Genomic DNA, 23744 nt, shown 5'->3' with positions numbered 1-23744 from the left:
GTACGTAGACGCGTGAAACCGGCAGCGCGGCGTAAAAAGAAATTCCTCGCTGCGTCGAAGCAGCTTTTTTTGGCCAAAAAACAACGAGCGGAGTTAAGAATTCTTGTGGCTCGTACGTACGCGACAAAGCCCGCAAAGTATTGCACAACAGCAGCAGTGCTCAAGAGAGAGTAGGAGAAAAAGAACGAGAGGCATAATATCGAGTGGCGCACGGAGAGAAAAAAAGAGTACACACCGTACATACCGGCGGCGACGCGCATGTCGTTCGCTCATTACCCCGTGGCGCGTTCGCGTCTATATACGCTGTATACGTATACCTATACGTGTAGGTACATTCGTTTCACACATCCGCTTCCGGCCGCGCGCATAATATAATAATCGCTCGAGCAGCTCGCACAATAGCCGGCAGTTCGCTCGCGCCGCCGCCGCCGATACAGCAAGCGTGTACACAAGCGCGCGAGAGGCGAATCGGCGGCAATAATGCGCGCGAGAGGCGAATCGGCGGCAATAATGCGCGCGAGGGAGAGAGAAAAGAATCTGCATTGAAGGGAAAAGAGAGAAGCATAGGAATTCGATTAAAAAATAAGAGAGAGGCCGAGTTCAGAATTTTTGGGCCCCAGAACAATATGTCATTCGTATGAGGGACGAAAAGAATAAGAGACGTGCGTGCGCGCGCGCGAGGAGAGCTGCCGCCGCCGTCGCTGAAAAAGCGACAAAACGACAGAAAGGAGAGAGAGCTTAGCTCTCCGATGAATGAGAAACAGGCGAAAAAACGGCGAGAACGCGCGCGCGTATATTTGTTTAATTATCAACGGTAGCGCATTAACTCGTTAATTGAGCGTCAGATGGAGGGCATTGTTGGCCGTTTGACACGCTTTGTATACATCGATCTATATAGTCGAGCCTACACAGGGCCGCAGACGTCGACGTGTGGGAGTTGGCCTCTCTTTCCTCCTCTCCTTTTCATTCTTACTTCTCTATAACGTGTGCGTCTAGGTTTACGCACGCGCGAATTCCGATCGTCCTCGCGTGTACGCGGACGCAATTTACGTGCAGCATCTAATCACTCGTTCAGCAACAGACTCGTATGTATATAGAGGCGCTAGCGCGAAGAGAGAGAATGTTTGTGTGTGGGATAGAGGCGGGTGGAGGCGGCAGCAGCCAGATGCCTCGCTTTTGGCAGACAGTTCGCGGTGGCGGCGGTGCGCGTTAATCGTATGCACAAATTAGAACAATGAGTGCGTGCCATTATATTCGAGAGCCGGGAACAACGCGAGCTTTGAATGACACTTCTATGCTTCGGGATAGGGTCTCTCTCTCTCTCTCTCTTTCTCGTTGCTCTCTATCCTCTTGAGAATCCTTTGTGGAGATATTTCGGATTTGAGCGTATATAGCATAACGGCGTGAGCGGGAAGAACCGGCGGAGGTGAAAGACAGAGATGTCGGTCGTGACGCGACGGGAAGAAGGAATATATATATATATATATATATATATATATATATATGTGTGTGTGTGTGCGTGTGTGCGTGTGTGTGATGCGCGAGTCGAGGGGCAATGAGAGAAATTCGAACGCTGCCTGTCCAAAATTACGCGCCCGCGCGCGCGGGGATAACTCTAGACTAATCGCCATTGTATTACGCGTATAATGCGCCTTCGCACCCCCAACGTTGCCTTCGATTTTTCTTCCTCGACCGCGTATACACTGAAAAAAAAACACAGCCGTTTCTACTGTAAAACACGGTAGTTTTAGCGAGTGCGCCACAGTAGTGACTTTTCAGTAAAAGCAGCGAGTGTTCACTGGTAGTTTTGGCAGGTCTCGGCGAGCTGTCTCTATCTCGAGGATATTTAGGTTATGTATCACCTTTTAAAACACCAAAAATCTTAAAAAAATCATTTTTTTAATGAGTTTTATGATAAAATATAGAGTAATGACCATTATGGGACTGATAAATAACAACATTCAAAATGTTCACGTAACTTATTTGCTAATAGTCACTCTGCATGCGATAATGGGATGGTAATAAGTTGATGGTTGTTATTCAAGGTATTTTTCTCTCTTATAATGATCATTACTTATAACTTTAATTTAATTAATCATATTACTCATTAAAAAAACTATTTTCTTAAGATTTTTGGTGGTTTAAAAGGTGATACATAACCTAAATATCCTCGAGATAGAGACAGCTCGCCGAGACCTGCCAAAACTACCAGTGGCCATTCGCTGTTTTTACTGAAAAGTCGCTACTGTGGTGACACTCGCTAAAACTGCCATGTTCTACAGCAGAAACGGCTGTGTTTCTTTTCAGTGTACATAGTGCGCAAACATGGATGAGTATCGAAGTGTCTTATGAAACATCGTAATTGCGCACGAGATCCGATAATAAAAATATTAACAATTTTCTTAATTAATGCGCGCGAACACGCGACGAAATGATTGCAATCATCAGATAATTACTATCGGTGCGCCTCTTAATTAAGCTGTTGCGTTGTTTATTTTCCCTTCGCGATATGTACACGCGGATGCAAACAGCTGCTGTGTCAGGAATATATTATATACATTTGCTTCGCGCTGATTTTCAATAAGGTAACGAGATGCAGAGGTTTCTGGGTGGTATCGAGAGGATCTCGACCAATCTAACGGAAGTCCTCTCTGTCTCTGTTGTCTGCTGTTTCTCTTTTTTCTCATCTCTCGTGATGGAAAACAGCGGTGGCGTCGTCAGCTTCGTGCTGACGATAGAAGTCTTCGATATTTACCGCGGCCCAGCTCATTAATTATCGCGCCTCCCATTTCAGCACTCGGCCTCTTGATTAGCGAGCAGTGCGCGCGCGCGTGGAGCTACCTTCGTTATTTTCGTTACTTACGGATTTTTCCCCTAATTACTTTCATTTCACGGCGCGACTCCTCTTACGTATAAGCCATTATCGCTGTTTAGGCCTTCTCGCTCGTATTTCTTCGCCTATCAGTGCCGCCGCTATCGGATTTTTCGCCATACAATACGATCTGCATAGCCCGCGCCGTATTTTTATAACGAAAAAATTGCCATTGTTTCGACACGCTGCAATTAATTAAACACATCTTTGTGCTCGAGTGTTTTTTTTTATTGTAAAAGATGAGCTCGCGTACACTTTGAGTGGAGAAAAAAGCCGACGCTGGAAAGCTGAGCCGCCGTGGAAGGAAATGAAGACATGATAAAGGACGAAGGCTCGCTTTAAAAAGAAGCTGCAGCGTGCGCGCGCCCGAGATTCGACCGGTAATCGAACGAACGCGCTCGACCTCTCGGAAAGATTCCTTTGTGATCATAGGATAGAGACGCTGCCGCTGCTCTCGGCTATATACACGGTGGAAATTAGACGCTCGCGGGCGAGCTAAAATAATTAAAACGTCCTGGGGATAAAAGACAAAAGCCGCTCGTGCGGCCGGTTTACCTATCCCATCATCCGCCGCAGAAATACGACGTAAGGGTGAAAAAGGAGAGGAAGAAGAGGGACGAGATAAAAATCGCGCGAGCTAGCAGGGGTGGTCTCTGATAGGAAGCGAGCGAAGAAAAACACGGACTTGATCAAAGTGAAATACGCATTGCCAGCCATGTGGGTAATTATCGTGGACCTTTGCATTAACTCGCTTGCCTTCACGGCCGTTTCCTCCTACTCGCTGCGAAACGCGGGCTGCTGCTGCTTTCGCCCGAATATTTCCTTGCGCGCTCTGTGCTCTGCTTTTCTCTCTGCAGCCTCTCTGCCGCGGCCGCATACATATTCAAGCGCAGCCGTATAAGGAATGCAGGCCCAAGTGTTTGCTAGTTTCGCTTTTTTGTATACATATACCGAACGCAAATTCGTTTGCGCCTGGCATGCCTGTATACGGATATTCCGTGGGAGGGGTGCAGCTCTAATCAGGCGCGGCTCTTCCCTTTAATCGCGGAAATTGCCACTGAATTATATTTCGTTATATAGCCCTTTCAATTAGTATTTATCAGCATATCCAGATTCACTTTTCTCTCGATTCGTTAATGTCAATCTTTCGCCGAGCCGCCTCTGCACGCTCCTCCCGCCGCTGTCGTTCGCTCATTGACGAAGAGAGCCGAAGCCGTCTAGTGCGAAGGAAAATAATTTAATTAATCTGATTGAGAAATGTTAATGCCGCGTCGTCTCTTTCTCTCGTTCTCCTCGTGAAATAATATCCAAATGAATTAATACCCGCCGTCGGGCGATTCACCAGGAGAGAGCGAGGGGTTAAGAAAGGAAAGAAGAGAGAGCAGTGGAAATGCGCAGGAGCGGAGGATGTGTACGGATACAGAATCCATTGGATTGCGCAAAGAGAGAGAGAGAGAGACAGAGAGAGAGAGAGAGAGAGAGAGAGAGAGAGAGAGAGAGAGGGGCCTAATTAGCTAAGTAAAGCCGAGGCTTTATCGCTTATTTTCAAGCCCTTCGTTCGTCGTCCTTCATCCGATTTCGTCCTCTCTTTTGCTCGATCATTTATTCTTTCGCCCCCCCCCCACACTCTCTTTTATCCTCTCGCCCTTTCTTTCGACGGCTCCTCTTCTATCTTTCGTCCCATCTTTCGCTTCATCCCTTAAACGAGAATCATGTTGCGCGGTGCACGTACAGACGTGTGCAGCGCGGCGGGCGCGCTCATTGAACGAGTATCGCGCATTCGTCGCACTCCAATTGGAAAATCTCGTCTAGTGTGAAATTCGCGCCGGTCCTTTCATGTGTCTACACTTTTTGCAGCGGCAGAGATAGGTTTGTGACGACGCAGCGCGAAAGAGAGATGCAAAGTACCACGGGGTGAAGGTGGCTGGTATATAGCGGGATTATCGGTGGCCACATTGAAATCCACTTTTTACGCTCGCGCGCGCTCTCTCTCTCTCTCTCTCTTCCCGCAACGGATAGAGTATAGAACGATGTGAAACTGATAAACAGAGAGCCGGAGAGGGAGAGAGAGGATAAAGTAAAGGTTAATAAAAAAGGGGGAACCGCGCACCATCGCGAGAGCGAAGCGAAGGCGCGAAAGTGAAAGGATGTTTTTCGTGCGTAATTTTGTAAAAGCGTTATCGAACGCTCGCGTTCTTTGAAGTCGTACATCCGCGGCTGCTGCTGCTGCTTCTTCTTTTTTTTATTATTATTCTTTGAGAGCAGGCGAAAAAAAATTCGTAATTTGGATTAAAAGAGGGACTTTTTTTCAAGAGAGTTCCGCGGCAAGTTTATCCTCGGTCGACGATGGGGAAGCAATAAAATCGCATTTGAGAAAGCCCTTTGACGAATGGATTTCTAATAATTTATAGAGATAATTAACCGAGTTCTCCTCGCGCTCGTGCTCGCCTCCTCTCATCCCTTTTTCGTGTCTGATGAGAGCGAGAGCAGCGACCCTTTGATTCGCAGCGACGATCCTCTCAAATCACCAAGGCTTCATTGCGGAATTTCCGATTTCTTTTTCTTTTTTTATGCCTCCTCCTGTTCGCTAACTCCAGATATTCCAATTGCTTTCATTAATATAAGACAGCACGAGAGCTGAGTTATTTCCGCAAATAAGTGAGAGACTGCATCAATTAGCACTCCGATATAATCTGATTATACAGATTGCATAAAGTACCAATAACAATAGGTCCGATGAACCTGATCGAAATACCATTATGCTCGATAATAGATGCGCGTCTTCGCGATGAATAGCCGCAGTCGTCAAGTGCACACATTCTTTAAAACTCTGTAAAATCGACTGCACTGCAGTATACGCATTATATCCGGGGAGCGAAGAAAGAGGGTTGAAGCACGCGAAGAGTGAGAGAGAGAGAAAAAGAGAGAGAGAGAGAGAGCCGTGTCACTAATAGCTCAGTGTTTTCCTTCCCCCTGTGCCATCGTCGTCGCAGCTCTAGATGAAAATCTTCGCTCGAGGATCGGCAGCCCTCGTCTTTGTCGGAAGGCTCTCGTGCGCACTGCTCCCGAACAATGAACCGGGTAATAATTTAAAACACGGATAAAATCGATACGTAACCCCTTTCTCCGTCGCCGGCGTCGTCGACGTCTGGTCACATATACACATTCTCAGCGAGAGAGAGAGAGAGAGAGAGAGAGAGAGAGAGAGTGCCGTCATCGGGTCGTTCTTCACGCACACGCGCGGATTTTCATGTGCATGTACACAGGCGCAAGCCGCACGTGAGACCAGAAGTACAAAACACACGCGGCATGTCACGTGTGTATGTATGCAGACACGTATACACATGCAGCGCGAGCGAAGCGAACGACTCCTTATGTAAGTGCGCGCGAGAGTGCAACTCTTTCATATCGCTAGACCGATAGTTTTGATCCCGACACTATGCACGCGCTCGGTGGCAGCAGCCCTTCTCTGCATATGCACATATATCGCCCCCCCCCCTTTTTTGCGTGTCGAGTTTTCGCTGGTCCGCGCATACATGCGCCCTCGTGCTCCGTCTTTCTCGCGCCCGCGCGACAACGATCAACCGCCTACAAGCCCTTCCCGCAGCTCGACACTGCATATGCAACAATCAGCGCCGCTGACTCATTGATTCGCTCGGCAAATATACGCGTCTCTGTGTGTATGTATGTACGTGCGACTACGACGAAGCTATATATATATATACTAGCTACTCGCGTTCAATTCTTCTTTGTTTCCTCCTCGGCTTCGCGCCGCGCCAGATTATTCTCGCCGCCCGCTCTCTCGCCGTACACTCGCCTCCTTTATTTACGAGCATTTGTTTTTCGGCGATGACGATAATGACTCCTCGGCTCGTAGTTACTCGCGTTATATGCCTCCTGACTTTATCGAGATTCTGATGAGGCCCGAGTAGTGCGTCGGACGTGCGATATAGTGAATCATTTCGCCGCTTTTTTCGTGCTCGCTCGCGCGGATTAATCTTTTATTTTCCAAAAGTGTACGCGCGCGCTTGCACGGAGTAATTTATGTCGCGTCGAAGACTTCCTTTAGCGTCACCGCGAGACTTCTTATCGGTCCTGCTCGTAAATCATCGCGAGCACTCGAGCGTAGAGGCTGGTGCGCAGCTGCTGGCGTTGCTTCTTTTGTCGTCCTTGTAAATCAGAAATCAGTTTACGTGTCTCAATATTGTGCCACCTCGCGTTTTCTCTCCCTCTCCTTATACCTACCTTTCGCTCTCCCGGCCGATTGTATCTACAGAAGTTTCCATTGTGTCCCGTCGCTGCTACAGATTGATCGCTTTTTATCGACTGCATTGTTGGATCGAAATTACGGAGCGCGTGTCTCGCTTTTTTCCGCACAAAATATAGACTGAAATATAGTTTTGCTCGCGAGGTAATAATTACGCAAATCCCCGCAAGTTTCGAGCTTCTGCGTAACCGCAAATTTAATTCGAGGAAATCAGTGGAATTGAATTAACTGCGTCGGGAGTTTTCGTTATCAGGAAATAGACAATTTTCCAGTGTCGAGCTCAAATATCAGCGTTTCGTAATCTAGCCGAAATTCCTGCGGATATCCGCGTGTGCATCTAATGAAGAATAATAAAAACATCGACTTAATCGCGGCTAATCGAATCCAATGAAGTCCGCCCGATCAAGTGATTTTCCACTCGATAGCCATCAAGCGGCGCTCGACGAAAGAAAAGTGGCAAAAAGACGGACGGTCGCGCGTAGCTCTGACCGGTTAATTACTGCGGGAAGGCGGCGGCGCTCGGCGATAGAGGGAGAGTCCCAAGATTGAACGCCTATCGAGAGGAAGTAGCTGCTTTGGCGCGCGGACAATCTCTTTGAAGAGCACCGGAGGCCGGATCGACGAAAAGAAGAAGAAGAAGAGAAGGAAGCCGACATTCGATTGGCCGCGGCCGGCGGCACGCCGCCGACAATTAATTTTTATTATCGGCCCGGGAATTTACGCGCTAATTGCGAGACAATGTGACCAGCTATTCTTCCCCTGTACATATTATAATTATCCTCCGCGAGCGGTCGCCGCTGCTGATGAAGTTGTGAAATTGCGCCAACGTTTTTGCGCGCGCTCTTGCTTCAAAAGCCGCGGGAAAATATGTTAAAAAGGCTGCGTAAAATGTTTGCGGAATATATCGAGGAATTTTAAGCACACGTGGATATAGTCAGCTTATAAAGTCTTCTCTCTGTTTCATAATAATCAGCACTTCGAGAACGAGTAATTAATCGCGTCTTCTCTTGATTGGCAGTTCGCTGTTTATATTTAATGTCGCCGCATGACAGCGTCTTAAAAGCTTCTAAATATGCCGTACTCGAGCGGATCAGAAAGCTATTTTAAACATTGATAGGGCACACCGATCGGGCATCATTCCTCGACGAGAATTCCCATTTATTTTTAAAGCCCGTCAAAATAAATATCTTAGATGTAAATAAGGACGTCGTAATATACGCGAGAGCGATCTTTCCCCCCTACTCTTAGAGGGCATCACGAATTCATCGCTCTCGAAGACTGCATCTCACTGTAAAACGATATCGCCTTTGTTTGTCGCGCGCTATCGGCTTCGTCGACTCGTTCATTTATTCATCGCGGTGCTTTTAGCGCACGCGAGCGAAAAGAGCTCTCGTGTATCGACTGCAAACACACAAGTACACACACAGCGATTAGCGAATTTATCTCGCTCGGCTTGCACTTTTTGCTTGCGCGAGAGATATGCAGGTATATAACGGGCGACGAAGTGGGAGAGCGAGCGAAGCAGCCGGGGGAGAGAGGAGGACTAGGACGAGTCAGGTGGAACGGATTGCAGCAGCAGCCGGGAGTGAGCTCGCTCAGCACGTGCACATTAGTATTGCCGGCGCGAGAGCGAGTTTGACGTTTCAGTCAGCGGCGCGCAACACGTATACGAGTCTATACTATAGAAGAGGAGAGGCGCCACCTACACCCGCTACTACAGCCGTCCTCATTCAACATTCAGCATCCCCCTCGATATCACACAAGTTCTGATTAGACGTGGAATTAATGATTCGAAAATCAATACAGGCTGGCCTCACACTCCCTCGGGTATTAAGACACTCGAGGCTCGCCCAATCAGACGGAGAATGGGCCCACCCGGCTTCCTGTCTGCCTGGCTCTACGCACTGTATTCTGTCTTTGCCTTCTCTCATCTACGGCGCGCGAGCGTTCGAGGGCTCGGATCGAAGATGGAGCCGAACCGTGCGACGCACTCTCTGACAATAACTGATATTTCATTAAGGCTATCGCCGACGCGCTTTATCATCTTTTCGAAAGCCACGCGATCTTCGTACCAACTTGAAATTCAACAAAAAGAATTGCAAAGTAACAGGAGTTCAGCATCTGTCTCTGCGGCGATTTTTCTACAACCTTATTCGGCAAAGAGCATAAGCGTCGCAAAAAGGAGGTGTAGGAGGATGATGAAGAAGGCGAAGACAAGCCCCGGCGGAAGTAGGGAGCTCCTCTTCTCGCTCTCTCAGCGGAGCGATAGCATATCGAGAGCCGAGAAAAGGGGTAGAAAGCGGGCGGGAGAAATGGTATGGGCTCGAACCCGTCGACGCGCGGTGGCGGCCGACTATTTTGTCACCAAACCCCTTCTTCGCTCTTTGATAACTAATTAGTGTTTTACCCCCTCCCAGCGGGCTCTTTTATCGTCCCAATCAGGGGGTCGCCGTTACGATGACAGAGGGAGACGGAAAATCAGACGAGGATAAAGCCAAAAAGAAGCAGAGCGAAACGGCTGCTGCAAGAAGAAGCGAGGGAGGTACATAGCGAGCGAGCGAGAGCGAGTTCGGATCGAGGGGGTGCTGCAGGACCACTACGTTGACTCGTTCGGAAGAACCCTTTCACGAAGGCACATCGACGTTTCCAAGCTCTCCGACCAAAAAGATCGGGAATCAAAGGATTTCGCCTGGGAGAGAGCGAAGCGTCAATAGTGCGATGGGGTTTCGAAAGCAAAACGAAGACGTCGAATCGCGCGCGCGCGCGCGATCTGGGATGAGGGCTGCTGTGTTGTAGTATTAGCGTAGTAGCTGCGGGACTGCACATCTTTTTGGTTCGAAGAGCCTAGTACTTTAAAAAGCCTCGACGACGAGAGCCGGCAGAGAGCTACTTAATGCCTCTCTAGTTCCTCAGCTTCCGGTTACTTCGACCCCATAATATAATGGCTGTAATAAAAATAAAGAGCTTCTCGTGTGCGCGGTATCCGCACCGTACGTTATCGCTAAATAATTAATAACGGCGGGACGGCGACAAAAGAATCGACATCGCGCATAAAGAGAGTACAGCAGTCAGAGCCGCGCAAACGAAGACAAAGATATCCGCGTATATTTCATGGGGTCGTCGCGGCGCTGCGAAAGAAGAGCGAGGCGTCCCTCATGTTTCCCTAACGAACGGGTGATGTTCCGAAATGAAATATCGAGGAACGCGCGCGAGCGCCCGCTCTCGCTACAGGGGGATACACACTACTTTTATCGAAAATACCTGGACGGCGCGCGTCGTAGGAACAGAGAGCCGATGCGGCGCGGAGCCGGCGTGTAAAAAGGGGTAGAGAGACGCCATAAATATCGAGGCGTTCTTATATTTTCATCACGGGGCCATCATATTAAAATTTATGTTATGATCAGAAGTGCGCTCGTATATATCAGAGGAAAGCGCGAGAGACGCGCGTACACAGTGTGCGCGGGAACATGACGACGGGGGGCCCGACGACTAGCTGCTGCTGCTGCTGCTACTACGCGCGGGTGGTAATATTGTAATCTATGTGTGGAAGAATGCGAGAGGAGCTTGGAATGGAGACGGGAGCTATATCGTAGCAGTAGCAGAAGAGGAGGAGGATGAGGAGTAGGAGGATGAAAAAGTGGCTTGAATGACAAGCGCTGGTGTGTGCGCGCACGCGTGTGTGTACGTGCAAGGGGTGGTTTTCGTTGCAAGGGAGCACTTTGGACGAAGGGTACCTACGGTCGAGCGCGGCGAAGAGAAAGGACAGGGTGTCGAACGCGCGCCCCAAAACAATGACGTCTCGATAGCAAATCCCTGTCCTATTCCTTCTTTTTTCCCTATCGCGGGGTGCATTAGAGCCCCTTGGCGGCAAGCTCGCGAAAATACGGCTATTGTTGCGCTCGACTTTCGGTCCACCCATGTTCTTTCGATCCTAGTTTTGATACGTTATTACCTGTCGCGCACTTGTGGCAGAAACCCATTAAATTTGTCTCATGCCCATCTGTCTTCGTGTATAAATATGGGGTGTTCTCATCGACAGCTTCATATTTATATTGCATTGAGATGTCACGCGCGGCAGTCGATCGCGGTCAACGCGAACAACGGATAACTGAACGGGCATCGCTCGTCATTAACTTTTCAATTTCCGCTCGTTCACGCTAGATGACGCGAAAATTCTTTGTTCGAACGCACTCTGTTGCAGCCCTTAATTCGCTCTCCCTCTCTCGCTCGCTGTACGCACTGCAGAAAGCGCTACCGGCTAGATTTTTGACTCGGGGCGAGAGAGGGAGAGAGTCGCGGTGGTGGACAGCGCAGTATTGTCGTCCATTGGACCGAGCGGAATCGAAATGGCAAAGCGGTATAAAATGGTAACGCGATTGTCCGGCAGAAGCCCGTGCGCGATTGCGAATTATTTCTCCTATGATTGTGTGCGCGCACCAGCCGTTTGTGTCGCTCGCCGCCGGAATATAGACTGGCTCTCTCTCTCTCTCTCTCTCTCTCTCTCTTTCTCTCTCTCTCTCTCTCTCTCTCTCTCTCTTTCTCTCTCTCTCTCTCTCTCTCTCTCTCTCTCTCTCTCTCTCTCTCTCTCTCTCTCTCACTCTCTCGTTGTTCATTCTGCGGCGCCAAACAATCGTGATCGATTCATGCAAATTTCAACAATTGGCCGAGCGCCCACCTCCTCCTCTCACTTTCCGTCTCTCTGCACACTCCCTTTTGCCGATTTCGCGTCTCGCGATCCGCTCATTGTTTCACTTTTTCACTTAATCCACAAGATCAAACAACAAAGTCCTCGACTGTTTTGTCGTCATTTGTTTGAATCTTTTTCTCGCCACCAAGAGCCATTCGTCAAGGCAAACTTTTTACCAAAACACACACGAAAGTACGATACAAAGCGACGACGAGTATATGGGTGCGAGAGGCGTCGCGGGGCCGTTAGTCAAGCGCTTTTTGCGCGCCCGCGTCATCGTTCAGCGCAGGAAATCGACGACGACGTCTTGCCGAGAAAGAGCTCTGCCAGCAGACGGAGAATAAGAAAGTATACATATTCCCTCATCGGGTTTATGTTACTGCTACTGTCCCCTTTGGATCGGGCGGCTTCGTAGTTTCGTCGTTTCTCTCCATGAGCCAACTGATTTATCGTCGCGAGCTCTGGCGTGAGAATAAGCCTGCGCTCTAGACTCTCAGCTGTGCGTATACACAGCCGGAAGTCTCTCTCTGTTCAAAGTGATAGTTTCTCGGTGGAGCCCGTCGTCCGCGTGTCGCGTCCCGCGTCCATAATATAAACGCAAACATCGCCGATCGATCAGTGCGCGCGCGAGTTCGAGTACATTATTGCCGGGACAAAGGCCTGCGGTGATAAAGAAGATAAGGAGAAGGGATTACAGAGCAAAGACGAGGCAAGAAGCAGGCGGGGGTGAGACGATAAAGCTGAAAGTTGAAAGAGCGAACGGCGCTCGGTGTCTAATGATGTTTAAGAAGGGGCTTTAATTTTTCATTAGGAGCCGCGCGCAACATCAAAGGGTTTTCTTCATTTTTTAGCCCGCGGATACGTCGGGGGTGGCGACTCGGAATACACAAAGCCGAGCGGGGTATTGTCGCAGCACTCGGTTCCGTTCGATCTATTGACATTTCTTAAATATTGCCTCCGCTTTTGGAGCGCTTTCTTTCATCCGGCTCTCGTGCAAGAGAGAGAAAGCACTTTGGCGCTCACAGGGTTGCCTGCTGCTGTTGCTGCTGCCGCTGTCTCTCACACGTGGGAACACGTGTCGCGTAGACTACGCGAGAGATCTGCCTGCGTCGTATAAACTTTACTACTCGGCTCCCGGTCGATGAACCTTAGAAACAGATTTTCTTCCCCTCGTTAAAATCGAGTAACACATGTCGCGCGCACGCATGTAAGCTCTCGAGGAGGAGTATAGCGGGAGGATCAATTGCCCCGCTCTTTCTCTTTCTCTCGGGGAGCAATTGATTATCGTAATTTACATCTGGTGGTGCGTGCTCTTTCTCCCTTTCCAACTCTTTCTCAACATCATGCCTTTTGAGAATTTCCTCGGGCTTCTCTCGTGGAAAAAGCAGAGTGCATGCGATGCTTTACGAGCGCGCGAGGGAGCTTGAATTAAAAAAGCTCGAGAAAAAACGTCGTAAAAATTTTTTACGGCCCGAGGTATTATTGAATATCGGTTGTTTTTACGTCGCCGCGAGGTGTATCATGTATAAATACAACGACAACGGGGTGTCGCGACGGGGGATATATAGAGTGTGTCGGATGCAAATATTCCAGAATGAGTGAGGCTTAGGCCCGGTCGATATCTTAATAATAAATACAGAAGAGGGGTTCACTCTCTATCTCGCTCTCTCTGCTGATGGCTGGTTGGTGTGAGATTGAACAGAGGGTGGCCGGGGGTGTGATTGGTGGCGGCGGCGGCGACGACGTCGCAGCAAGTAGCGCAAGGGATCATTCGCACCTCGCGGTGTAATGAGAAAATTTGAAATATCGCGGCCGTCTCGCGTCGAAAAAAAGTACACACAGCAACGGCGGCGCAGCCCGCAGTCATAACCGGCTGATCCGTTCCTCCCCTCCCACGGGAGATTATAACAGAGGGTGGTAGTGGTGGTGTATAAGGCATTTGCCTCTCTCTCTCTCTCTCTCTCTCTCTCTCTCTCTCTCTCTCTCTCTTTCTCTTTCTATCCATCTTGCTTTTTAGCTGCCGCGCGCTGCTCCTCTTCCCTTTGCTGTGCGCGAGCTCGTCCCTAACGTCGCATTTTCGTGGCGAACCGCCAACGATACTTTTGCATATCTTGGCGCAAGCGAGAGCGAGGGTGTAGGTATATTTCGAATCAGCTCTCGCTCTTTGCTCTTTCTCTCTCTCTCTCTCTCTCTCTCTCTCTCTCTCTCTCTCTCTCTCTCTCTCTCTCTCTCTCGGGCGCGCGCGCTCGGCGACGCCTGAATTATCGTCGTTCTCCGAAGGCTCCTTTGTACTCGGAAATACGACGCAAATGCACATTATTTTTGATAATGACTCGCTCCCTCTCTCACGCGTCATACAAAAACTCAGCACACTTTGTTCCTGATTTATTCGCCGTATACCGTCCCATTTTTTATGCAATCTCAATTACACGGCCTGCGCTATTACGAGGATTTAAAATTCAAACGATCCGCCGCAGCAGACTCAATCAAAGTTGTGGAACAACTTGTGCGCGCTTAATTTCTCAGCTGTTAATCAATCAATCGATTGATCGTAATGACCGTGTAAAGAAGAAGCGGCGGTAGGCTGGAGCTGCTAGTGAGCTATAGTACAGCGCGCAGCAGAAAGAGCGCGAGAGATAGCGGTCATATGTATAAGGAAGGAAGGAAGGGGGGCAGAGAGCAAGAAAAGATAGAGTCAAGGTTGAGGATTTCCCACCATTGGGGCGCGGTCGTATAGCTGCTCTCTTTTTCTGTGTCTCGGTTTCTCTTTCTCTCCCTCTCTCTCTCTCTCTCTCTCTCTCTCTCTCTCTCTCTCTCGCCAACAGGAAGAATAAGAAGCTCGGCTATTTCTACAGATGCTGCTGCAGCCTCTCCGTCTTCTCTCTTTTTCTTCCCCGAGTTCCATCGCCTTTGCTTTGCTTCGTCTTCTCGTTTCTCGGGAAGCCGCGGAACGAAGACTCCCGTGAACTGCTCGGGACGCGTCACTGCTCGAGAATACGATTAAGTGGAATCCGAAGCGAAATTGATATCCCTCTTTGAGTACGCTAATTGCCTTCGCTGCATCGGTTGAACTTTCGAAAATGTCGCCTTCTCTCCCGAAATAGCAGAAAATTAGTTTCCGCGCGGCTATTTTCGACTTGGGTCGTACAATCTGCAGCGAACATCATTATTATTATAACATTTTCGAAAAACAAATAATTAATATACTCGAATGTTTGATCGCCCGGTAGAGAAGTGTCTCGTAAACGTCGCAAAGGTCTATATCGGTGCCAAGTTCAGAGTCGCAACAAATATTTGCCAACGAAAATAATTCAAAGCTTCAATCGCGATGCGCAACATATCATTATAATTGATATTCGCTCAACCATGCCCTTGAGCGTCGATCACATACGTCTCGGGGCAGCAGAGCAAGCGAGAGAGCGAGAGAGAAAGACAAACGCGCGCGTGCGTGTCCTGCTTAACATGCCAGTACCAGCTGGCATCGCATCCGAGCGATATGCTTGTATCGCGCTACGTCTCTCGTCAGCCGCGACCACGACGATGTTCGGCATTCTTTATGTAACGCACATGACTCTCTTCGTACGCGCTTTTTATTGCACCGCGGCTGCGGCAAAATTGATCGGCTTCTCTCGAAAAAGTTTTTGCGGAAATTTAATTCGAGAAAAAACCTATTCGCCGTTCTGTCATTAAATGTGGTAATCGAAAGGCTTGGACGCTCGAGCTACCATTAAATTTGTAAAAAAGAGAAAGAGGCGCAGCGCAGGTGAAATTGATTTCGGGCAGCAGCAGACGGACGAGCTCTCGATCACAAGCGGCGGGGTAATGCGTTCTCTCGCGAATAGAAGACGAATCAAGGAGATGACGAATCGTCGGCCGCTCCTGCTGCCAGTCGGTAGCTGCGCGGCTCTCCTAATGATAGGTGCCAGTTCGCCATTCACGAGTCGACCTTCGCTCTGGTCGTTACTACTCTGCGCGCGCCGCGATAATGACCCCCACAGCCGATCTTCGCTACTCAATTCTCGAATCGCTTTTACCTCCTTGTCGCCGTCTACTGTATACTCGGGCTATTATTGCAGCCTTTCAGAAAACGTAGCGCGAGAGAAAGAAAAAATAGCTCGTGAACAGGTACTTGTAGACAGAGTTTAATAGCGGCGAGTAGCTTCGGACGATCGTATCTAGCTTTTCCGCGACTGCCGAATAGAGGATGACGGAAATTTCCCAAAAACAATAACTTCTAGAGCTCGCGCGGCAAAGTGATTAATCGGTTAAGCAATTTGACTCAGGTACCTTTACAATCGTTCAATCTGCCGTTTTATTCTCGGCCGCTGCTGGACGTTTGTAGCTCGCGCGCGAGCGGTAAAGCGACGATAACATCATCGTCGAGTTTGTAATGACAAACACATGGGCATTCGCTCGCAGAGTGCTGACGCCATAGTTCGTGCTCTCTCTCTCTCTCTCTCTCTCGCGCGCGCGCGCGTGCGAACTCGGCAGCAGCAGAGCTATCGGCTTTTGATCTATACAGCGCGGCATATGTTTAGGTCATTAATTAGCATCTGGAACCAATTAAAGTAATTACGGATTCGGCAGTAAAATATCGTCCGGTGAACGACGCCAACGGGCCGCGTTCTCCTCGTTAATCTCACATCAATGTGTGTACCTACGCTCCCATATATCTGTGTATATTATATGTCCGACCGCTCGCCCTTATACACCGCGCTCATTGCTCAATATCAAAAATCACGCGAAATTTCCCTATAAACCCGCTCCACGCGCGATTTCTCTCGGCAGATTATAAACCGGATGTTTTTTTTTTTTTTCATAATAAATAATTACCGGCAGTCATTCGCCGCTGTCGTCACGCGGCCATTATTATGCCAGCTCTCCCGGCGTTAAACCATTCGTATCGAGCGCCGACGAGTGATTTTCGAGATATCATCGCGCGCGCGCGCGCGAATTTCAGGCGATGAAAAAACAAAACACGCCATGGCAACGAGGATAGAAAAATAATAACGAGCCGATGTAATTTACACTCAGTTTTCGTGTATTATGTGGGATGTGTATATATGTGGGGCTTCCGGCCGACGTCTTCGGAAAAAATGTGAGACGAGAGAGAAGGAAAAAACACAGTGGGGAAAAAACTATAGCGTAATGCTGCCGAGTCGTAAAGATAAATCGGCGAAGAATACAAGCTGTCAGTTCTTCTTACGTCTCCATCGCGAGTAAGCCACGTGACAAATATTCGCCGGATGCGGAGCGTTGCCGCCGCCGCCGCCGCGCACCGACTATCGATACGAGTCAGTGTATTAGGAGTAGGTATGTGTATATGGAGAACGCGGCCGTGTATTACTCGCTCGCTGCGCGGATATGTATTTACGCTTCCCGTATCATTTCGTAATTATCGATAACATCATCAAGGTTTTTGCAGGAAACAATGGGTCATTACTATAGCCGCATTGGCACGATCATTGTGTGTCTCTCAGCTCGTGTACGTACATGTGAACGTGCGTGCGAATGCCGGACTATATACTTTTGCTCTCTATACTCCATATATCTCTCGTTCGCTTACGTTTTCCCTTTCTCTCTCTCTCTCTCTCTCTCTCTCTCTCTCTCTCTCTCTCTCTCTCTCTCTCTCTCTCTCTCTCTCCGCGTGTGTCTCTGCAGCCTGTGCTTCTTGGTTTGGTGCGACGCGATCGGATCGAGCGCCCATATATTTGTATGATTCATAACGCCAACTGTCCCCGTGTGTTCTGTATAGATGTTTACAGTCCAGCTCGAGATCGATACGCGCTCGCGAGCGCCATGAAAGCCCTCGATCGAATCAAACTTTATATATACGCACGCGCGGCACGCGAGTTCCTGTCGCTTTTGAATTATGCCGCATTAATTTATTCCTGAATTATTCACCGTTTTATCAGTTTGTCCTCGCCCTTTTCCCTTTTCTACCTCAGCCATATAGCCGCTAGACGAGATTTCCAAACGCTGATAAGTGCCGGTGTAAATCAATTTCGTGATTAGTCCGGCCGGCGTCACCGCCGTGTGGGGGAGCGAGAATCGATCAGCTTTATTAAAAAGGGAAAAAATCGTAATGGCTCGCTCGTTTGCACGTTTTAACAGCCGTATTTGCTCTTTTTTTCCTCCGAGGAAAATATCGCGACTCCTATACTTTTTGTTCCTCGTGTCCGTTATTATATTAAAAAAAAAATGCACCTCATCACTCATTCGCAATTGATTGCGTAAGTTAATTATCATGCGGATATCATACGCCTCGATAAGATAAACGTCTTAAAGTATCAAAGTAGCTAATTGCGTTTGCAAAAAAAAGCGCTAGAGCTGAGCTTGAACGAAAAGCGCGCGCGGGCTTTCGAGATTTAAACGACGACGCGAATTAGAGCCGTTAAGTGCAGCTCGTCGCGGCTGCAAAAGAAGGAATTAGCATTTATGAATGTCAACGGACGCATCGAGGCGTCCGCATATCGAGCGGGTAAAGTGACTTACACACACACATACGCATACACACTCGCCTTTGCAGAGTAGCACGGAAGCACTTGATCTCTCTCGCCGGAGGATCGATGCTCGTGCTGGTCAGTTTATCGCGTATTGTGTCCCACACTCGAACAAAGCGCCACGAGCGCACGGGAAAGAGATAGAGAAGAACGAGGAGGAAGGCAGTGCAGAGCGAGAAAGAGGGTAAGCGTTGTGGCGTGTATAGGTATGCGCAGGGGATGAGCTTTCGCGCGCTTTCGTACTTCCACGCGAGTCCTCCGATGAATGCCTAAGAGAGAAAGCACGAGCTTAAAGAGAGCGGCGTGCGCAGGAAAAAGAAGGAGTAAAAGAGAGCTGGCGAGCGGGGCTACTTTGAATATAAAAGCATCTATAATTAATATCCGGCCGAGCAGAACAACGAGCCCGCGAGCAATATTTATTAGATACTTTATGGGGAAAGTTTAAAAAGGTAATCCCTGCCTTTGGTACGAGCTGCTTTCTCGCTATCTTTCCCGCCCGCTCTCTCTCTCTCTCTCTCTCTCTCTCTCTCTCTCTCTCTCTCTTTCTCTCTCTCTCTCTCTCTTTCTCTGCGCTATCTTCCGTTCTCTCCTGCTCTCCTCCTCGTTCTCCGTTCTCCGCGGAACGCCGACAAAGCTCGCTCTCTCTCGCGGGTTTTGTGCGACTGAGCGAACGAAAGGGGGGCAAAAAGCGTGGGAGCAAAAAAAGCTGCATAATTATAGGGCGTAGATTTTCAAATTCCCTTTCATGTCCCTCTCTTCTGCCGCGATAAAATTGATACTTCCTATTGGGCAAAGGCTCGGTTGGTCGGGCTTTTCCTCCTCTTCGCCCCCGATACACTGCGCGCACGGCAACCACAGTCGCCGCGACGCCATTGTTTTATTCATCCCGGCAATTCTCTCTTTTCCCCTGTATATTTATTCCATTGTTTGATTTTTTCAAGCGCCCATACGTATATACCTGTACACAGGCGCACGAGAGCGCCTCCCGAGGTGCGCGAGGGAATGTGCGGTTTTATTGGTAATTTCAATTGCAGAGTGCTCTGCAAATAAAACCAGTATCGATATAGATAGCGAAAACTAGCTCTTTCTCTCTATTTGTCGCAAGCACTCTTCATAAAGGTCATCGACGCGAAAAAACGAGCTCTCGGTACATAAAGCCGATAAAGCGACATTTACATTTAGCTTTTCAATCACTGCGCGGGCTGCCCTTGTTATACCGGATTTCCTTATATCCCCTGCTCGCATGAACATCCCGCGCGCGGCCCGCGGTGAATTTATACCGAGAGAACACATAAAGCGTTATAATTAAACGATCGAGCTCTTATTCTATTTTCTGCCTAGGCATTAATCCACGCGAGAAACTAGGTCCTAAGGCAGCGGCGAACTGATTGATTTTCTCTCGACACGGCTCGCTCCGTCTGCAGCTAATTCCCGAATCGCCTGCGAGGCGGAAAATTTACGCGGAGTTGTTGCCTCTCGCCTCGGGATTAAAAGCCGCTGCACGACCCCTCGATTGTGCCTCACGATCGCATATAGGCGCGACAATAACACGCGGCGAGTCATCGGTGTTTGGCTATTTCGAGCGTCGGCTCTTACAATTCGCTCGAGAGATCGAGAGTCGTTTGATCTCGATGCATGTATCCGCTAATTTACAAGCTGTAAATTAGCAGTGCCCATAAACCAGTCCGGTTACTCTTTTTCAATCATACTATAACGCGTCACGAATAAACAGCCTGATTGACCGCTTTGTTTTCTCCTTGTCTCTTGCAGAGGGCTACCTTAGCCGAAAAGGAGGTGTCCGCGCTGAAGGAGCAGCTCGCCGCTGCGACCGATGGGAATTCCAAGACTGAGGGACAGCAATTCTCCCAAAATGCCGAGCAGAGTCAAGACGCCAACAATCCGAGGCGGACGCCCAACAGCAACCACGAGCAGGAGCTGCAGGCCAAGGATAGAGAGGTGAGAATTAAATCTCGCGATGCTACTTATATTATAACGTTAATTCTGGTGCTTTTGAGAGCCAGCGCTGTATTCGCGTGTCATTTATTTCACTCTCGATTAGCGCTTCTAATTTTGTACTTTGGTGAAATATCGCGTTTCAACTATGAACACGTTTCATAACGTAGCGCGCAAAAATGACGCGGCGCAAACAAACGCACACACACACAAAGCGTCTTCCTTTCAAATTTATTATATGCTCCTTTCCGACGAATTAAACATTAACGGACATTCATGTGAATAAGTGATGAATTTCGATGGCTATAAGCTTTTGTAAAGTATGCGCTCTTTCACTCGCGGCTTTTCTGCTTTTAATTAGTCGATCCGTCGTCTTAGTCATAAACTATATAAACTGCGGATATTCGGTGCAGCGTATGATATAAACCGCCCGAGACGAGACGACTCGACGAATAATTAACTCTTGCCTCGCGCGCGCGGTAGAGGAAAAAATCAGTTATCGCCATTGGAAACACACTCTCGGGCGTCGATTACTTTGGAGAGCCAGGGAGCTTTATACACGCTAGCGTGTGTATAGACTCAGAGAGAGAGAGAGAGAGAGAGAGAGAGAGAGAGCTCGTTATGTAGGCAGTGTTCGGGCTTAATCGCGCCGGCACGTGGGACCCCGAGTAAAAGAGGTACCCACCACGTTTACATGTGTAGCGCTCGTACGGAAACACGGTGTTTGTACCTAGCGGCGCTTCTCTCTCTCTCTATACACTCCTCCGTAATAGGACAGAGACGGAGAGAGTATCCGAGTGACCAGCGCGGCTCGGTCTCTCTTTTTTCACCCTCACACGGTAAACCCTGAGGGAGCGACGGGATTTTAAAAAGTCACCCGCGTACACGCTCGAATCAATGGAATCCCTCTAAATATACAAGACAGACAGAGGCGAGAGAGAGAGAGAGAGAGAGAGAGAGAGAGAGAGAGAGAGAGGGAGGGAGCGCGCGAGGAATCATTAGACCCAAGGACTCTGTCGTTTCTTTGCTGAGTGAAGCGAGCCAAGCGCGCCGTGTCTAAGCAATAAGAAAAACACGGGAGTGAGAGAGGGAGAGAGAGCGCGAGAGGTTCGGCAGCCGCGTCGCGCTGTGTAGTGCGAAATGACGCTTTTTCGCTTAACGCGCCGTTCATTAATCTTTGGGCCAAGCCAAACTCGCTCTCGTGGACGCTTTATATTTAGCAAAAGTCGACGGCATCTCAAACTTTCGGACCGTACGGGCCGTTAAAGCCGCGGAACGCATCGTCTCGCCGTCTTCGTCGTCGTCGGCGTCGTAGTTGTGTTCGCCGGCCGACTCCCCCACTGCAATTGCGATTCGGAAAATATTCACGCGCGTCTGCAGCAGCAGCAGCGACTGTCGCGCGCGATAACATTATCGTATATTTATCGGCAGGGTAAATAACCCGGCGGCCGTCGCGCGAGCGAAGCTAATTTGCCTGCGCGTACAAAAATAACCGGCGCGCGAGGAGAGAGGGAGAGAGGTGGAAATGAGTAAGAGGGAACGCGGCGCAAGAAGCTGGCCGCGGAAACGACGGAGGTATACGTACGAATACGCATCGGAAAGCGGGGGCGACTCGGGGGCTATATTATAACGTCGTCGCGTCTTTGCCAATTAAACTCTCGCGGCGTTCCATCGGGCTACAATCTCGATGATTGTTTATTTCTCTTTCGCGCGGGGATTTCAAATGTAGTCTCGATCGACAAGTATAGCTCGGCACCGCACTCCAGATGATCTTCAAAAAAAGTCTTATGCGCAAAAGAAGACTCTTGGAGTGTGGCGCGAAAAAGAGCTGCCGAGCGATAAAAAGACACGGGGTGAGGGAGCGTTAAGAGTTCAATAAGTATCCTCCTTAGAGCCAATATAAGGCTTCTCTCCCCCTCGTCGACGCTCCTTTTCGCGCGACTAGAACGCTACTCGATGGAGAGAAATCGTTTGCTCGCCAAAAGCCGATAATCGTCAAGGCCCTTCTCTCAACCCCTTGGCTCGCGATCGAGGTCCTCGAAGACGGCGATAAGCATTTGCTTCGCGGATATAATAATGTCTTTATTGGAAAGCCAGCGTTCGAGAGAGACGGAGAAGAGACCGGCTCAGAGTCGTTAGCTCCTATTGTTCGTCTGAGCATCAAAGAGAGAGAGAGAGAGAGAGAGAGAGAGAGAGAGAGAAAAGGAGACAGGATGAAAAAGTTTTCGCTGGCGATGTTTCTTTGCTGTGTAAGGCGAGGGAGAGGGAGAACTAACTTTATTGCCGCGGCACGGCCGATCGTATTTTAATTGACTGTGACAATAAACGCTTGTCGTAGCGCCGGCTAATGCTCGTGAGAAAAAAGACGAGCTCCCCGAGAGCGATAAAAGCTACATCGACGGATAGAGATGCACATAGCCTCAAGTTCGTTCGGAATAAATGGAACGGAATTCGTTGATGTGGCTTTTCTTCCCGTCAACCGCTTGTATATACGTTCGCAGAATTTGTTTACGCGGAAACAAGTGAGAGAGCGAGTCTTTGAAACAAGCTAATTAAAGTAATCTCTCAAAATATTCAGCGCTAATTGTGCCTAGCAGCTCATTTTTCAAAAGCTCAGAGGCGCTTCGCAACGACTACGCGGAAGGAGAAAAAGAAGGAAGGTGTGCGAGTAAATCGAGAGCGGGCGTGAGAAAGCCGTACAATGATCACTTCAAAGTATCAAAAGCTCGCTTTGAGGCGCTAAAGAGCTGCTACGCTAGCGTAAGACGCTCCGCTATTGTAACCAAGTCGTCGCGGGAGAAGATTGGAATTACCGCGCGAGTGTCAGCCAGCAGAGTTAATACAGGCACCTCGTACGCGTATTATGCGCGCGGGTACACGCGAGTATATGTCGCAGGGGGAGGATCAACCTGCAAATTAGCCGTGCCTTTTAGAAAAGAGGAGAGCTTTTTCCCGCCGGGACGGAGAAAGCGTGGACGGGCACGCCTGTATTGCTATAAGCACCCAAGCTGCGAGAGAAGGAGGGAAGATGAAAGCGAGACTCAGCTGCCAAGGCAAATACGCGCGGCGAGTGTTTCCAAACACGTTGGCTAATGTACCGCAGATCAAGAAATAACCTAGCCTGCGTTTGAGTGCGTGCGTACTCTCTCCCGTCCATCCTTCGATTCTCAGCTCACCCAAATGAGCTGATCTTTCGCATTTTCTCAAAGAGCGAATTCCAGCGTGTGCTGCATAATTGATCGGATTACACAAACACGGAGAGAGTCTCGCAAGCTCGTCGTCTTTTTCCTCCTTCGCACGTAAGCGAGTTACGCTTATTGGAGAAAATAACGCGGGAAACATTAGGCCGCCCACGGGGGAAAAACAATATTGACTCGCTCGTCGGTCTGCTTACGCCGCGCTAAATCACACTCGCGAGAGAGTTCGCGAGCATTCGAAGGCTACTTGTCGGCCATATTGCTA

At 49.1% G+C, this 23744-nt stretch overlaps 1 protein-coding gene across 9 annotated transcripts in view; it reads left to right on the top strand.

Moving 5' to 3' along the window:
• Positions 1-23744, top strand: part of LOC100123387 (homeobox protein cut) — a 112669-nt gene that overhangs the window by 34789 nt on the left and 54136 nt on the right. For all 9 annotated transcript variants that reach the window (XM_031923675.2, XM_031923679.2, XM_031923678.2 and 6 more), the window contains one exon: positions 20100-20285. In XM_031923675.2, coding sequence (XP_031779535.1) covers positions 20100-20285 — 186 coding nt within the window. The remainder of the gene's footprint in view (positions 1-20099; positions 20286-23744) is intronic.

The sequence above is a fragment of the Nasonia vitripennis genome, chromosome 2, assembly GCF_009193385.2.
Source record: "Nasonia vitripennis strain AsymCx chromosome 2, Nvit_psr_1.1, whole genome shotgun sequence".
NCBI classification, from domain to species: domain Eukaryota; kingdom Metazoa; phylum Arthropoda; class Insecta; order Hymenoptera; family Pteromalidae; genus Nasonia; species Nasonia vitripennis.
This window is presented reverse-complemented; position numbering and strand designations above follow the sequence as displayed.